The sequence below is a fragment of the Etheostoma cragini genome, chromosome 8 (genome assembly GCF_013103735.1).
Source record: "Etheostoma cragini isolate CJK2018 chromosome 8, CSU_Ecrag_1.0, whole genome shotgun sequence".
NCBI classification, from domain to species: domain Eukaryota; kingdom Metazoa; phylum Chordata; class Actinopteri; order Perciformes; family Percidae; genus Etheostoma; species Etheostoma cragini.
In genome coordinates, this window is record NC_048414.1 from 23,389,019 (window position 1) to 23,407,960 (window position 18,942).

The following is an 18,942-nucleotide window of genomic DNA, read 5'->3' on the forward strand; positions in this document are numbered from 1 at the left end:
TGTACGATCTTAATCACTTCATCTGTAGCCTTCTCACGCTCTTCAACAGTCACATACTCACTGTGTTGTTTCTTTTTAAGGCACTGCAGGCGAACTGTGGCTAGCCTTTTGTTGGTTGGTAGATTGGGTGGACTGTTGCCCTTGAAAGGGAGGGGCATCTCATAGTGTCCGTCTTTCTTCTGCGTGATGCTGTTACTGAGGAACTGTATGAAATGAACATCATTCTGGGACACATATTTATCTTCATAAGTTCTCTCAATGAAGTCTGATCCTAGGGCTTTTAGAAGATCTGTCGCTAATGGGATTGACTGTTCTTTTACTGTGAGCCGGTGCACAAAGCTTTGACTTCCTTGTCTGTCTAGGTGAGGGTTTGATGAGCCTATGATGCTCCATCCTAGTTCTGATCTCTGTGCAAACGGTTGATTTTTATCCCCAATGATAACTTCAAGCGGAGCTAGTGCTGCTGGACAGTCACATCCAATCAAGAGCCCTACATCACAGTCTTGAAGGGCTGGCAGTTTGTCTGCCAAATGTCTGAGATGAGGCCACAGTAATGCTGTTTCTTTTGTTGGGACGTAGGACTTGTCCACCGGGATAAAGTCACGACTGTAGGCCTGATATATTTGGATGTGGTTCTTAGAATGCAGTCCTGGAACTTGTAGACCATGGACACTCTTGCTAGATATGATTGTGTCAATAGCCGTCATAGTACTCAGTTTCAGTTTTACTGATTGGGCATCAACATTCAGTTTTTCAAATATGTCTTCTAAAACAAACGTTGAGTCACTCTGTGTGTCCAATATTGCGTATGTAAGTACTTCTCTGTGTGACTCTTGTATTGAAGACACAAGGACTGGGACAATACTTGATGTCGCAAAAGCGCGTTGTGTTGATGCATGGGATACAACCTTGTGCGTTTCCAAGCTTGCATGGTTTTCTGTGGAAGTTGAGCTATTCGTTGGTACTTCCGCAGGTCTTTGTTTTCTGTCTTCATGCAAGCAGGTTGGGTGACGATAACTGAATATGTTGCATGTGTGTCGCCTCTTACAATCTTTAGTCATGTGACCCTTCCTCAAGCATCCAAAGCAGAGCCGATTTTCATAGATGAATGCCTTTTTGTCTTCACCACTCTTCTCTGCAAAGGTGGGACATTTGGTGATGATGTGATATTCACTTTTACAGACAGAGCAAGGTGATTTTGATTTACTGCCACTTGTTTCTGGTTTCTCTTGAGCAAAACTCTTTGTCTGTGTGTTTGTGTTGAGAGCTTTGGCTCTCTTTGGTGATCTTTCATCTGTGGCCTTAAAATGTATCAACAATGGAGAAGCAATAGGATTACAGGCTATCCGTGCTTCTTTACTCAGGAACTTTGTGAAGCAAGCAAGATCTGGATAACTTTCGGATGTGTCAAGTTCCTCTACAACAATTCGACTCCACTTGCGTACAATCCATTCTGGTAGTTTTATGAGCAACTTGTGATTTTCCTCACAATCCTTAAGAATAGCTAGACCTTTGACGTGTGGAATCGCCTCAGTGCAGCCTTGGAGGAAGTCAGCAAACTCTTGTAATGCTAGTGGATCGTTTGTGTTGATCTTTGGCCATCTCATGAGTTTATCTCTGAAAGCCTTTTGTATGATGAACGGGTTCCCATATCTGTCTTGTAAGACTTTCCATGCTCCATTGTATGCGCTCTCTGAATCTCGATAAAAGAAACCAACCCAACCCACAGAAGGACAATAAAACCACAATGTCTTAACATTAAAAAATATAATGTGTAAGTCAATATCAGAGACATTTACAGAGGCACCTTGTCACCTCATCTTCAGTATTACCTAGCACAGACTTTTTTCTCTGATGCTGTTTGCCTGGAAGAAGAACCAAAGAACACAAATCCTATTAACATACTAGCATCACCATGTTTTTAGGATACATGTACTGCACAGAGCCTCACTTGAAATACAGATGTAAGTGAAGTAAATAAAACAACTTCAATTGCTACACCTTGAATGTTTTCGTTTTCTCTCCCTCTCTGTCACAGGTGGAACACAATGAAAGCAACCCCCACAACGTGACGCTGAGTTACTACGTGACTAGCGGCAAAACTGTCTACATTACCTCCTTGGTGGTTGAGGCACTGCATATTTACGGTTTTGACAAGCTCCTCTCGGACATCAGGCAGCACACCCCGTTGGTTAAGGCAGTTCTGGTTCCTGTGGCAACCTGGGTGCCCGCTCCAAGCATTCACCTGCAGCTAAAAACAGGTGATGAAACCTGATTGAAAATTAGATCAGATAGATCAACCTTAACATAAAAGAATCTAAAATTATGATTTTAATTCTGGAAGTGGAGTTTAAAAGCATAAATAATTAGAGAATAGTAATAGAAAAGAGGTTAGAGATATGCAGAGGAGTGAGAGAATGTGAGCAGGAAAGCAGAGAGAGAGAAAATGCAATTAGAGGACAGGGAGGGAGACACAGGGGAAGAGTAGAGCAGTAACAAAATTAGAAAATTCTGATTACATGTCTCCTCTCCTTTACTCTGATACCCTAAATCCCATACAAACTCCTATGATTGCAGAGCAGAGGCAAATTGGTCCATTCATTTTAGTCAGCCTCTTAAGCCTCTTAAAAAACACATTTCAGAACATGCACACTAAAAACACTAAATTTTGTATTGTCGGAACAATAAACTCAGAGCTATTAACAATTTTGTTCTTTAAATTATTAAATTTATTTTAATTTCAAGCTGCTTTTATGGATAAGTGGATTTTTGTAGGGTTTTTAAGCTCATTGTTTTTGATTTTGTCACAAAATCGTTTTTACTTGCATTTTTTGAAATATGTTTGTGTTATGTCGTTAATGTGAAAATGAACTGCTACCTCCTCTGTCAGCTCTAGCCACTGAAAAGAAATAAGCAGAGAAATCAGCCCAATTACAAAAGCTGGTCAGTGTTATGTCATGTTGCCTAGGCTCATTACTATTGATGAGCTTGCTGGGTAAAGGATACTGATAGCCAGGCTCTTATTGGCTAACTGTTAGCCAATCAAAGTCAAGAAGCTTAGCTTGTTGAATATTAATGAGAACTGGCACAAATAGAGCTGAGTCTTCCTGCAGGCTTTCTATAATACGCTAGATGGCTTGAAACAATCTAACCAAGGCCTTTTTTCCCTACAAAAACCGTTACAGAGTCCATGGTAGAACTTCAGACATTACCACAAAGTAATGTAATACGTGTGGCAGGGCACCTTTTAATGTTTTGGTTCCCTCTTGCTTTCAGCCTTGTTTCCAACAGCATCAGGTAGCTGTTTTTAGTAAAATGAGTTTTCTCTAATTCTCTAACTCTAATTAACCCAATGTACACCTGCCGAGCACCAAACAGCTCACAAAATTTAAGCTTGTGGACATAGAGCAGCATTTAGCTTTTCTCAGGACACTTTTCTCAGGAATTATTGGAGACCAAAACTAAAAAGGTGAGTTAATATTTGACTTATGTTCACAGGGTGGACATAAAAATGACTCCAAATGAATGCTTCCTTTGCTCTGTGTTTAATGGATGTGTGAACACCTTTGCCATATTAATGACATAAAATAATAATAATGACAAGATAGTCGTTGTGAAATTGGTTTCTTTTACGGCATTATATTTTGGACTCACGTGTAGGGGTGTTTTTTTTCATATAACCGCTTTCTAGTTATGAGCATTAAGAAATTAATGAGATGTAAAGGCACAATGTATATTTAAAAAAGAAAAGAAAAAAAAGAGCTTTAAAATTACAAGATTGAGTCCTATGAGCTTCAAGTGCAATCAATTTCAAGCCAGTTTTTTTAAACTGTCATCAGCTCAAGTCATCAAATGGCTAAGATCTTCTAGTACCAATATATAATGTCATGTCACGGTAATGGACAATACAGTAATTGTTCTGTAAAGTTAATTAAATGGTTTGAGAAAACCATACTGTGCTTCATCATATTTGATTATATTCTTCTTTTATTTGGAACTTCCACAGAAACAAAAACATCTGCCTCATATGTGGCTCAATAGGCTCAACTTGACTCAAAACAGCAAAACAATAATAAATAAATAAAACAATAAATTCTTTCGAAACGGAGAACCGTAATTGTTACCAGTTTTAAGGTTAATAGGATGTCCAAATTATTGGTCTAGAACAATTTTGGGTGTGAAAATACAGAAAACTGAGTTTGTTCTGGACATTTTGATATGAAACAAATGGGGATCAGCCTATATGAAAATACTCTTAAAAGTAGAATTTAAGAAGATATCAAAAAATGATCTTAGACCTTAGAGGGTTAGGCATTAGTAAAATGCGCCTAGGCTCGTGCACAGCTCGTTTGCAATGCTTGTTACACACACAGGGACGTGCAGTAGAGGGTGACACAGGAATCGACTCCAATCCCATCCGAAGCCCACCAAAATGTCCCGATCATGTGACTGCCCCCCCCCCCAAAGAAAGAGTCCTGTCTTGCGAGATCCCAAAAGAAAGACTCCTGAATCTCATCCTGCTCCTGTTTCCTTCCTTAGTTGTCTAAGGTTATTAGACTCAGTTGCCCCACTATAGCATGTTTTCTTTCCGCACTTGAGTCTGGAGAGAGACTGGATTTGGGGAAACCTTCTATCCATTGTCTTCTGTGTCGCTGATTTTTTAAATAGTATCCTGCGTTGTTGTTGTTTGTGCACCTTTTTTCACTTATTCCATCCACGTCATGAATGGACTTGACTCATCCGACTACTACCTAACTAGTATTAAGCTACACGCTTTTAAACAGTAAGATGTCACACCACTTAAATTCCCAAGGTGGCATAGCAACAAAACAATAGTTTCAGTTTTGCCTAGGTATACCTGACAGGAATTCAGACGAACCAAAGATAGCTTTTTATTATTGCATTTTGCAGCTAAGTTAACTTCCCGCTCCCACCCTCTCCCGTTGTATTTAATGCTCTATCCGTTCCTATCAGATCACCAACAGTGAGATTGACTACCGTTCCGCGAGACTCTGTCCCACAAAATTGTCAATCCTCTGACACGAAGCAGCAAACAAATATACAAAAGCTGAAGTTGAACAACTGAAGTTTGGTAATTGGCCAAATTACATATTAATTCCTTGTAGTTTGATGTATGCTGCAGTTAAGGCTACTACCATGTCAGTGTGCAGCTTGGTATAGAGGGGAAATATTTTGGACACAAAAATTTAAATCCATTTCTGGCTTGTTCAGCTCAAAAAACCATAAATACATGCTAGTTCACCATCCACAGCACAATTTGCACGGGATTATCAACTGGGTCAACACTGTTTGTGTCTGCAATGTGTTGCCGACTACGAGACTTGGGAAGGATGTAGAATCTCTTTTCCTTTTTCTTTTGAAGATCTAGCCTGTGCTCATAAGCACCAACGTTTGAATTTAGGTCAGAATAATGTTCCATTATGTCCATCTCTCCTATCCCAGTCCTTTTAGAGGTTTTTAAAACAGAGCGGAGAAAGATAGATGATGGAGTCAATATTGTTTACCTCATTCCTCCGTAAATGACTCTGTCTACTACTACTTTGTCATCTTCCAGTTGACTTATTATTTTACCTATTTTTTTATGTTATTTATCAATCACATTTAACCGTTCAATGTGATCAATTGATCAAAATGGATTATATTTCTGCTACCATTATGAATAGTAGTGGAGAGCTGCTGCAACCCTGATTGAGTTGCCTCTTCGTTTTGAACATTGGGCAGGGGCCATGCCCAAGAGCTACAGAACTATTGATTTAATTATACATCATTCCAGTTATATCAATCCATTTTCCCCATATCCAAAGTTTTTAGTATAGAGGGATGTTCAACAAAATTTAATGCTGTATAAAAATCTAAAAATATACCCACTTTCTTGAATAATAATGTTGTACTCAAGTAAATCTCAAACAAGTCTCCTGTTATTGTAACCCTCTTTTCAAAATCCAGATTGTGTCTAACTTATTATGGTGGAAATACCTTCCTTCAGCCTAGTGGCAAGAACTCTAGAGAGTAATTTATAGTCAGTATTTAACAGTGGAATTAGTCTCAAACTATCTAATAATCTTTTGTCTTTATCAGATTTAGGAATCAGGGTAATTTATCTTTGTTTCATATTTGACATCAGGTCTTTCATCTTTACACATGACTTTAAAGCTTTAAATAACATATTTCTTACATTAAGAGCTCATAGAAATTGGTTGTAAGCCCATCTGACCCTGGAGATTGATTAACGTCATCTTGAGAATAACTGAATCCAAGACTTCAATTCTACGATCTGACTTAAAGGACTTATCAATTTATGGGATAACATTATTGAGTTTATTAGAAAACCTTTATGCCAGCATGTTTTGAGGAGTACAATTTAAAGTAAAATGAAAACATTTCCTTTTTTTGCTTTCTACAGACCATTTATCATCAGCTTGTGATTGAGTTTCACTGTTGTCTATGCTTTTCTAAACAACTAAAATACAAAGGATTATTTTCTCCTGCTTCAATCAATTTTTTCCTGTTAATTTCGTGGTAAAAATGGATAGAGAATTATCTCATCTTAAATTTAGTAAATTCCCATTTACCAATATTACTTTCAATTGCATCATCCTTTTCATTATCCCTTATAGTGCATCTAACCTTCATTTTGTTTTATTTTGTAGCATTATGGAAATAAACTTCCCAAACTCTATGCTTCTGATTTCCCTCACTGTGAGTTTTAAAATTAAACTATGAAACAATGATCAGATATAAACACCATAAACACTGGTTATCATAAAAAATAGACTTCCAACCTTACCACCGTCACACAGTGTCCATCTTCATCAGCTCGATGATTCATAATTTTTCCAGGGAGCTTGTTAAAGCTGATCACTACACCTCCAGATTGATTAGAGCCGTGGCTGTATATAATTCTATCGCCACACAAATTGATCCAAAAAGCTGCATCAACTTTGGAAGAATTTGTGACTTTCAAAAACAACAAATATAATTTTTGTCCTTTACAAAACGAAAATAGTGCTTTCCTTTTAACAATGTCTTTCTTAATGCAGAAGTGCCTCCATATACCACTGTCGTATCCTATAGCCAGGCTAGCAACGATTCATAACTATTTTTTTCAAAATTTTGAGATCCTGATCTCATAAATATAAGATCTGAATTTCATAATTTTTAGATAATAACTAATAAATACGAGATAATGTGTCTGTTGTGAATGCATTGTGCTTCCGTACATTCAATACCAATAAATAGAATTTTCAATCTCCCCCCAGTGTTGAGATTCGTCGGCCCAACAGATAACATCTACTCCTGCAGTTTTGTCCAGATTTTGGAGCAGAGGCTAGAAAACGCCTTCGACGAGGCTCAAGACAAAGTGCTGGAGACCTACAACAAGCTCACTGTGGAGGTAATGCATGGATTCATGAAGGCTATTTTTAGTGCAGAACGCAAACAGTCAAGTATGTCTTATATATTTTTTGCATGGTATGCAGGCTAATGTGAACAATAAAGTTCTATTGTGATCATACTGTTGCTCTTTCACAATGAAACTGCTTTACTGTAAGTTAACACAAAACACTGAACATTGCATTGTAATTATTCAATAAAAGGTCACACAGTCAAACAGTCAAAAAGGTGTGATAGCAGGTTACACTTAAAGGAGGGAGTGACACTGGCTACAATGGTTTATTATCAACAATCAGAGCTCATTGTTTTACAATTTCAGATATTTTTCCTCCTTTTGTTGCATCTCTGCATCTTTATCTCTCTCACTTTCCATCTCTTTCTCTTTGACTGCCAAGATACTGTCATGAGGGCAGGATAAACATGCACATACCATCATAATCAGAAAGTAGGTCTCAGCAAGCAGTGGCAGATATAGTGTCCATTCATAATTCATCCTCTGAAATATTAACACTCATGGAGGAGTCGGATAGGAATTCCTCATGTCATATCACCATCTATGATCATCAGACTCATTACCAGTAGATTCCATCTTTATTAATTGTGTGTTAATAAGAAATAAAAACACAATAAAAACTACCACCACATAAAACCTTACATACAGACGTAGATTAAAGATATCAACAGTCAGTACAGATTAAAGTTTCTGTTGCTTTAATATATAATACTAGTAAGTGCAAACGTTTTTTTTTTTTTTATGTTAGAGCTGAGTTGGGTAGCCATTTAATATTTGGATGGTTTTGCAGTAAGAGCTGTTGAGAAAACAGGACATCTTGGTTTTCTCCCCTCTTCCTGACGGGAGAGTTATTACGAAGGTGTTGGCAGGGGTCCTGGGGTCCTGTAGTATTTGTAGACCTTTGCGCTGAATGCGGGTCCCAGTCACATTTCATTCAAAGTGTTGTACTGTCTCTAGAGCTATGTTATGCATTTGGCATGATACCATTAGATATTTCTGTGTAAATGTGTCAATTGTTGTTGTTGATGTGTTTGTTTAAAGAATAATTTGCATATTTAACTAAATGTTTTTAACCTCAGATGCAAAGTGTGTCCCAGGACCCAGGCTCTCCATCAGTCTCACTGGTGTATGTGGTGAAGAACCAGGGTGCCATTCTCAACGGGACGATCTCCAGCGGCCTTCTCAACCAGCTGACCGCAGAGCTGGTTGGATACTTTCTGTTCTACCCACCCATGGTCATTGCTGAGCGTAAGTAGAACCACCATGCACCTTAAGGTCCTAGGACACAGCTGTGGTGATGACATACTGTACATCTAATTAACGTTCAGTATATTGAGTAGGATCTCAGCTCTCTCTGCTGCCACCTGCCTTTACAGCCTTGCTGTAGAGTATCTAACAAATTAGTTCCCATTAAATGTGCTCTGTGCGGTTTTCTTTACATTTAGTGTTTTTCACCAAGATGCATTATGTATATACTAGAAAGCTAAAGAAGTTTGTATAAAAAATGTTCAAGTCTATTTTTGAATATTTTGAATAGCAAATATAGAGATGCAAACAAAATGGGCACCCACATAGCAATGCAAAAAAAATGGGCCCCACCTCATAAAAACATTGATCCATAGCACTACCAGCAATCTAAAGCTCCAAAAGAGTATTCCAAAGGTACATCCCAACAAATTCAGTTTTTCAAATGCAAATTTAAAATTTTGTGACCACCAAAAACAAATCACATTCACCTCCGTTGTATTAGATCTTGATAGTACATCTCACAAATATATATCTTAAACTTTAACAAATAAAACCAAAAGTATCTGCAAACTAGATACCAGTACAGATATGTGAGAAAATTTGTTTTTTTGAAATTTTGGTTAATTTACTTTCTAGAGTTCAGACTTTTTATACCAGTGAACATACTTTTATTGTATTTAATTCTGTTTAATCCAAAAAAGTCTGATAATCAAAGTGCTTTTCATACAATGAAAGGGCACATACTGTACGTATTTTCTTATGCAAATTTGCAAGTGAGGTCACCTGGCAACTGGATATTTAAGTAGCCAGCAGCTACATCACTGCTCATAAACATTTTATCAATTGCTACTTGCTAATTTCTGATCAGTCCCAGCAACAAAGAGTTGCTTTGCCCTTATGGCTTCACATTAAGACTTGGCTAGCATTGTCTAACCCACAAATAATGGTGCATGCCCAACATATTAAAGTCAGAGATATGATAATCATTCACTTGATGTACCTCCAAGCCATTTTCTCAGAGAGACTGCTGGGAAATTATGATGCATTTGTTTTTCGTGATTAAATATTTTTATTTCATTCATATTTCAACAATTAACAAACAATACACTGGGACATTGGAACGCGTCCCAGGACCAAAGAGAAAATAAAAAAATACACAGAGAGGAAAGACGGGGAGAGGGGAGACCTAACAAGAACAGCTCACAGCTTACCAGCAAGAATGATGATGCATTGGTTATAGGGCTGTAATGATATGGAAAATAAAACCGATATCCCTCCATGAACCTGTTTCATGGAGTGAGAAGGCAGAATCGCGCACACCCCTTCACACTCCCAGAGTTTTCCTTCCTGTCCAGATCCAATGCTACTACATCTTTAAATTAGTTTTAGTATTAGTCCTTTCGATGCCTTATTCCTGTTTTCTCTGCTAAATTAGCTAACTGTAAAGATGGCTAAAAGTGAAGGGGGGGGCTCTGGTAACGCTAACAGAGATGTAACGTTAAGAATGGCTGCTGTTCTTACTCAGGTGCCTGGATCTGTTTCCTGACGGTTCAGTAAACTGCCATTAGTGTCCTCAGAACCGGAGTTAGGTGTTGACTGGGATGGCTGCTAGCTGGCTGGGGGCTGACTGTGGATGTGTTTAGTCGTCTATACAGTTAACTTTACTGATGAGTTTGTGGGTTAGCCCAGAGTTGTGGTCAAAATAATCATACTAAAAATAACTGAGCTTGTTGAATGGTGTCGTAATCTTATATTACCCACCAAGGAACATTAGCTTAGCATTAGTTACTAGTTAACCAACACTTTTACAGCAGGCAGCAGGCAGGCTGTGTTGCAAGCTGGGATGTAATCAATGACAACCCAATGCCATGTGGCAAACCCACCCCCCCAAAAAAAAGAAAAAAAGAATTGAGGTTTGAATCGAATTGTGGGTGAATTGTGGGTGTGAATGGTGTCATAATCTTATATTACCCACCAAGGAACATTAGCTTAGCATTAGTTACTAGTTAACCAGCACTTTTACAGCAGGCAGCAGGCAGGCTGTGTTGCAAGCTGGGATGTTATCAATGACAACCCAATGCCATGTGGCAAACCCACCCCCCAAAAAAAAAGAAAAAAAGAATTGAGGTTTGAATCGAATTGTGGGTCAGAAGTTGTGATACATACCGCACCCTGGCTTTGGTGTATCCTTGCAACCCTAATTTGTAATTATCCACAGTGGGCTTTAAGTGAAAATTAAAATGAGTAATTTGTCTGTGGACAGGGCATGTGGCTCTGACAAATGCAATGTCTAACACAAATACATAGTTTGTAATGTTTAGCTAAATGCAGCGACAACACATCAAGTTGTCTTTTTTGAGTCAATGCATAATGCCACAGCTTTTTTTTCCATAATACTACTTGAAAACAGCATCACAAAAGAGGATTGGTGTATTGGTGCCGACTAGACTTTGTTTTCCTAATGGGTGTTATTTTAGCTCACTCTGACACACCGCGAAGATGCTCTTATCATACATTAAGTGTATACTATTGAACACCATGTTTATTAAAAAATGTGACTTCTTAGAAATAGTGTTCTTGATTTAAAATTTTCAATTAACTTTTTTTTAGCACATCTATTGGTTTTTGCAGTATTTCATTTTATTTGTTAAAGGTAAAGACCACACTAATAGACTTGGACATGCTGATGTACATCTTTTTACAGTAAAACATCCTGTACCACAAAGTGTGAGTGAGCTATATTTTGTTCTTACTAGCTTTAAGTGTTAACGTCGGGCAATGGAGGTTGACTTGAAAACACAACAAGGTTAGAAACTGTGCCTACATCCCTGCTCCATGTCTTTTTATGAGAATTTCAGCAGAAGGCAAGGCAAGGCAAGGCAGCTTTATTTGTATAGCACATTTCAGCAACAGGGCAATTCAAAGTGCTTTACACAAAATCAGTTAAGAAATAAAAACAGTTAAAAAATAAAAACAGATAGAAACATTAAGACACATAAAACACAAGAGTAAAAGTTACAGTGCAGCATAAGAAATTAAACATTAAAAGAACATAATTTAAAGAAAGGCAACATCAAAAAGAAAGGTCTTCAGCCTTGATTTAAAAGAACTGAGAGTAGCAGCGGCTCTGCAGGTTTCTGGGAGTTTATTCCAGATATGAGGAGCATAGAAACTGAAAGCTGCTTCACCCTGTTTAGTTCTGACTCTGGGGACAGAAAGTAGACCTGTCCCAGATGACCTGAGAGGTCTGGGTGGTTTGTAGTGTAGTAGCAGATCAGAAATGTATTTTGGCCCTAAACCATTGAGTGATTTATAAACTAGCAAAGGTACTTTGAAATCAATTCTTTGAGATACAGGAAGCTAGTGTAAAGACTTCAGAACTGGAGTGATGTGATCCAGTCTCTTGGTCTTAGAGAGGACCCGAGCAGCAGTGTTCTGAATCAGCTGCATCTGTCTGATTGATTTTTTAGTGAGACCTGTAAAGACACCGTTACAGTAGTCAAGTCTACTGAAGATGAAGGCATGGACAAGTTTTTCCAAATCCTGTTGACACATAAGTCCTTTAACCCTTGATATATTCTTAAGGTGATAATAGGCTGACTTTGTAATTGTCTTAATGTGGCTGTTAAAATTCAGGTCTGAGTCCATGACTACACCAAGATTTCTGGCTTTGACTGTTGTTTTCAACATTGTTGTTTGAAGCTGAGCGCAGACTTTTAATCGTTCCTCTTTTGCTCCAAAAACAACCACCTCAGTTTTTCCTTCATTTAATTTCAGAAAGTTCTGGCACATCCAGTCGTTAATTTGTTCAATGCACTTAGTCAGTTTTTGTATTGGACTATAGTCCCCTGGCGATAAGGTTATGTAAATTTGTGTGTCATCCGCATAACTACGGTAACTTATTTTGTTGTTTTCCATAATCTCAGCCAGTGGAAGCATGTAGATGTTAAACAGAAGAGGCCCCAGAATGGAGCATTGGGGGACTCCACACGTCATATTTGTATGTTCAGATGTATAATTACCTATTGACACAAAGTAATCCCTATTCTTTAAGTAGGATTCAAACCATTTTAGTACTGAGCCAGAAAGGCCACCCCAGTTTTCCAATCGGTCTAGTAATATGTCATGGTCGACCGTGTCAAATGCAGCACTGAGATCAAGTAATACTAAGACTGAGATTTTGCCACTATCTGTGTTAGGGTGGATGTCATTTAAGACTTTGACAAGAGCCGTCTCAGTGCTGTGGTGTGGTCAGAAACCCGACTGAAAGGTATCAAAACTGTTGTTTAGTGACAAGAAATGGGTGAGTTGTTGAAAAAACGCTTTTTCAATGATTTTACTTAAAAACGGAAGGTTTGATATTGGCCTATAGCTGCTCATTAGTGATGTGTCTAGATTGTTCTTTTTTAAGAGTGGCTTGATTACTGCAGTTTTCAGGGCCTGTGGAAAGATTCCTGAAAGAAGACACATGTTCACAATCTGTAGAAGATCAGAAGCCAAACAATTTGAAACATTTTTGAAAACACCTGTTGGTAGAATATCAAGGCAACAGGAGGAGGATTTCAGATGTTGTATGATGTCCTCTAGGTTTTTATGGTTGACCGTATGAAATTCTGTCATACTGGAACTAGTTTTGCTTGAACACTGTGACAGCACATATCCTGTACTTGATATGGAGGCACTGACTGTTGTCTAATTTTCTGAATTTTATCTTTGAAGAAGGAGGCAAACTCATTGCAGGCCTTGGTAGATAAAAGTTCAGATGCTACTGGTACTGGAGGGTTTGTTAATCTATCGACAGTAGCAAACAAAGCGCGTGAATTATTATTGTTTTTAGAGATAATATCAGAAGAAGGACCGCCTTGCATTCCTTAGTTCCAAATTATAAATGCGAAGTCTCTCTTTATAGGAGTTATAATGGACCAGGAGATTTGTTTTTCGCCACCTTCGTTCAGCTTTCCTACACTCTCTTTTTTCTGTTCTCACCAGTAGGTTATTTCTCCATGGAGATCTTTTCTTGCCAGAGACAACTTTTACCTTAGTGGGAGCAATGGCATCAATAACATTTCTAATTTTACAGTTGAAATTATCTACAAGCTCAGTCACTGATAGCCCAGAGAGGGTGGGTGTGGATGAAAAAAGCTGAGTAAATGTTTCACTGGTGTTTTCAGTGATATACCGTTTTCTGATTGTCTTTGTTTGGACACTTTTGGGCACAGAGATAGTGTCGCATAAAAAAACAGAGGAATGATCAGAGAGAGCAACGTCAGTCACCACAACCTTGGGAATGTTCAGACCCTTGGAGACTATCAGGTCCAGAGTGTGCCTCTTATTGTGCGTGGGCCCCGTCACGTGCTGAGTCAGTCCATAGTTCTCAAAAACACAACACAGTTCTTTGCTCCCCCTGTCCTGGGTGTTGTCAACATGAATGTTAAAATCACCCGCAATGATTACACAATCAAAATTAATGCAGATTATAGACAGCAGTTCAGTGAAGTCATCAATGAAAGTTGCACAATATTTAGGTGGCCTGTAGATATTTAGAAATATCGCTTGAGGGGAAGATCTTAATTGAAGAGCAACATATTCAAAAGAAGCAAAATTTCCATAACATATTTGCGTACAGTGGAAGGAGTCATTAAACAAAATGGCGACTCCCCCTCCTTTCTTATTCACTCTATTCTCGCTCATAAAACTGAAGTTAGGGGGAGCTGTCTCAATAAGAATAGCAGCGCTGTTATGGTCTAACCACGTTTCAGTTAAAAACATAAAATCTAGATTGTGTTTGATAATAAAATCATTGATTAAAAATGATGAAAGTATGGAACATGTGTACAGAGCTGAGCTTTAATCCTAAATACCTTTTTAGTCTTGAAAGTTTCGCCAGACAGAGATTGGAGGTCCGCCAGCAGTGAAAGATTACAATAGTGACACAAAGAAACAAATATATTTTGAGCTGAAGAGGGGAAAGAAAATTACCTAAACCGACCTAGTGGGTCTCAGTTGGAGTTTCCCTGGTAATAAGGTCACTGCTACTGTTTTCTTTTTTTTTTTAACCACAGAGCTTTATATTAGGAAGAGTTAAGTCACTTCATGGTTATTTATAGTCATTGCTTAAATGTTTTTGTTCTGCCCATTCTCTGTAGCAGTCTGCTGCTGGGCTGAGACAGACTTAAATAGCCATGTGTAGGGTCCTTTCAACAATACTGACTACCCAGATCATTGAGTCCACTGTTGGACAATGAATGATTTATGACTAAGCAGCGTATATTTGATCAGGAGGGAATTCAGGCTTACCCTTGTGTAAATAAGAAGGATGTCAGACTATATTATGACTTCCAGAGTAGAAGGTACCTTAGATTCCCTGTTTCCTGTAAAACACTCAACTACAATTTTTTTTTTTTAACATACATTTAGAAGTACATGTATTTGTGGCATAGCTGTTAATGAGAATAGTTGGTTGGGGTACAAAGAACTGGACTTGGATACTGATGACTGGTATACCCATTTCTGTGATGTTAAGTTCAGGCTACTGCAACGGTTAAAGCTGCACTAATAATTTTTAGTCAAATCAAAAATAGCCAAACGATTATAACTGCAATATAACCTATGACCCACCCTCCATCATCCTCGGTGACTCCCCACCCAACAGAGGATGTACTTCCTGCGCCCGCTGAAGTAATTCAACCTATCTTAGTCAATAATGGTGTACTTCTACACTGCCATTTGTTGATGTCCTCCTCACCTGCTCCATCACCGTCTGGTACGCTGCTACCACTGCTAAGGACAAGGGCAGACTGCAGCGTATCATCAGCTTTTCTGATCAGGTGATTGGCTGCAATCTGCCGTCACTCCAGGACCTGGAATCCTCCAGGACCCTGAAGCAGGCAGAAAAGGTTGTGGCTGATCCCACCGACCTTGGACGCAAACTTTTTGAAACACTCCCCTCTGGCAAGAAGCCTCACGCCACAAAAACAGTTTCTTCCCAACTGCAGTGGGCTTCATTAACAGGGCTTGGGACCCCACAGACTGTAACAGGCTATTGCCTATTTATATATTTTTGCATACTTTTAAGCTGTAAAATGTGAAAGTATGTGACCAAGTCTAGCCAAACCCAAGCACCGCCCACCGCCCGAGCGTCTGGAGTGAAATTTCTTACAGTTAGTAAAGGCCAGATCCGGTCTTGTGAGAGTAATTTTGTATTCTTTATATTTGCCTCATGAGCATTATTTCAATATATCCTAATAGACATTCATTACAGTGAGCATAAATTACTGCAGCAGTACGAACAGACACAGTTTGTTTCATTTAAATACAACTATTAGAAGACATTACAAATATTAGTGTATGATCATAAACCCCATAGATGAGCCAAATGAGCTCTGTTTGTATTCCACTACAGCCTCTCATGCCAAGATTTTAAAAGGGCAACAGCTGCATAGCTTCTACCATCTGAATCATGCCATAGGCAATCTGTTGTCCATGTCACTTGAAGGAGGTAATTTTAGCATAGTGAGATTAGATTAGTATCTATAAGTGCGTACTGTCAACACCCAAAGGGCTAAAACAGCACACTTCACATGGTCACACGCAAACGCACTTGGCATCACTACAGAAACCCTTTCTGTTCCCTTAAAATACAACTTATTTTACCAATCGTAAAACTGAGCAAATTCTTGTAGAATCATATAAAACAAAAAGTCAATTAGAGGTAGACAAAGAAGACAAAGACGTTATTATCGGTTGAAAAGTAACACATCAGTCACAACAGTGAATAGTCCAGATATGTATTGGTACAGACACATTGACTGTGGTTATACAGTACTGAGAGCATCAATTGATGGTCAATTATCTTGTGATCAAAGCTGCCTGGATATTGACCTTCATTATCTGTTTACATGCAGACAGACCGACAGAGTCTCCATGTCTACAGTATGTAACCGGAGCTTACTTTGTATATAACTTAAAGGGATACTTTGCCTATTTTGAACCAGCTTTGTGTCATCATTGTGAGCAGTGTGTGCAGATGAACGTGTGTGTCTTACATCCATGATGCAGCTCTCCGCGGAACGCAACAAAAGGGTTCTGATGAGACCTGAGTGGCGTCATCCGGCGGATCTCAGCAGGCCTTTGCGGTTAGCTTAAGCAACGCCATGGACGGAATCCACACATTGTTCATCAGGGAATGTAACGGTGGACAAATGCATCTGGATTCCCCGCTCAGACGCCCTGCATGACCAGCCAAGTCAAGACTCTCAAAAATAGTCAACTACTCAAAAATTGCAATACCGCCTTCAGGTCAGGAAAAAAGTACTATACAGCCCTGCCAGAGCTGAACTGTAGAGAGGTATCAGGAAAGGAAAGGCCAACTACAGAAGAAAAAGTGAAAGCCATCTCTCCTTTAACAACCCTTGGCAGGTATGGCAGGCCATCCAGCAGATCACCAACTTCAGGGGACCGACCCAGAGCAGCTGTGGACTCAACCATTGCACTGGTGGAAGAGCTAAACACCTTTGCACGCTTTGAGACCCCACCCGAACAGTACCTCAGCCCAAACCAGGCCTCAGAGCCCAACCACTGACTGTGCAGGCACAGGATGTAAAAGAGAGGCTCAGCAGGGTGAACTCCAGGAAAGAAGCTGAGCCCGACGGTGTTCTTGGGAAAGTACTCAGGGTCTGTGCTGACCAGCTTTTACAGGTCTTTACCCACATTTTTAACCTCAGCTACTGTCCCAGCTTGTCTAAAATCATCCACCATCATCCCTGTACCCAAAAAAACAAATATAGCCAGCCTTAATGACTATTGCCCAGTGGCACTAACACCCATCATCTCCAAGGGCCTGGAGTGGCTGGTCTAGGGTCACATCAAAGACTGCCTTCCTTTGACCCCCACCAGTTCACTTACAGAGCAAATAGATCAACTGGGGACGCCATAGCCATCACCTTACACACCGCGCTAAGCCACCTGGAGCACAGAGAGAGCTAAGTCAGGATGCTCTTCAACAACTACAGCTCAGCCTTCAACACAATAATCCCCGATATCCTGGTCAGCAAACTGTCTGATCTAGGATTCCACCCACTCACCTGATTCTGGATCAAGGCCTATCTCTCTAACTAACCCCGGACAGTAAAACTCAAACCTAACGTCTCCTCCACCTGAACTTTGAGCATGAGCTCCCCACAAGGGTGTGTGCTGAGCCCACTACTCTACATCCTCTACATCGCAGACTGCAGACCCGTCCACACCAGCAACAGCATACTGAAGTTTGCTGACAACATGACGGTGGTGGGGTAGATCTCTGAGGGAGACAAGTCAACCTAAAGAGACGAGGTCCTGAAATTGTCCAAGTGGGGCTTGGCTAACAACCTGGCTCTGAATACAGCTAGGACCAAGGAGATCATTCTAGACTTCAGAAAGCACAGGGCAGATTTGCCCTGTGCTTTCTGAAGTCACAAACCACCCCCTTTGGAAAGCTGAGACCTGACAGTGTTATTGATTGTTTTCAATTATCGTCTGGAAAGACCATGTGATGTCAATCATAAGGTTTTAAATGCCCAGACTCATCTGACCTTGCCCCAACAATCAGCACAAAGGGTTCTTCTAAGCAGTTGTCTACAAAACTGAAACTGAAAATATTTGACGCTCACAAAGCAGGAGAAGGTTATAAGAAGATAGCAAAGGGTTTTTAGATGCCAATATCGTCTGTTCAGAATTTCAGCTTGCAGGATTGTGAATAAAGCAAGTCCAAACCCATGTGTGACTGCACGATCCATCCAGAAAGACCTGGCAGACACTGGAGTTGTGGTACACAGTTCCACTATAAAGAGATACTTGTACAAATATGGTCTTCACGGAAGAGTCATCAGCAGAAAACCTCTTCTACTTCTTCATCACAAAAATCAGCGCTTGAAGTTTGCAAATGAACATATAGACAAGCCTGATGCATTGTGGAAACAACATTGGCAAGGAGCTGCTAGTGACCTTCTAATGCTCCACCGTTGCGAGCATCCTAACATACTGCATCACGGTTTGGTTCTCATCAGTTCTGTGGACTGATTAGGTTAAAATAGAACTTGTTGGCCTGAATGAGCAAAAGGTACATTTAGAAAAGAAAGGGCACAGAATTTAATGAAAAGAACCTCTGTCCAACTGTTAAGCAAGAGGGTAGATTATTCTTGCTTTGGGGTTGTATTCATTCAAACCTTTATTTAACCAGGATAAAAAAACTCCTTGAGATTAAAAATCTCTTTTACAAGAGTGTCCTGGCA

The 18,942-nt window shown here is 39.4% G+C and overlaps 1 protein-coding gene across 2 annotated transcripts in view; it reads left to right on the forward strand.

Annotated features, from left to right (window-relative positions):
* Positions 1-18,942, forward strand: part of kiaa1549la (KIAA1549-like a) — a 220,819-nt gene that overhangs the window by 53,667 nt on the left and 148,210 nt on the right. For both annotated transcript variants that reach the window (XM_034878301.1, XM_034878302.1), the window contains exons 5-7: positions 2,039-2,261; positions 7,281-7,414; positions 8,506-8,674. In XM_034878301.1, the coding sequence (XP_034734192.1) occupies positions 2,039-2,261; positions 7,281-7,414; positions 8,506-8,674 (526 nt within the window). The remainder of the gene's footprint in view (positions 1-2,038; positions 2,262-7,280; positions 7,415-8,505; positions 8,675-18,942) is intronic.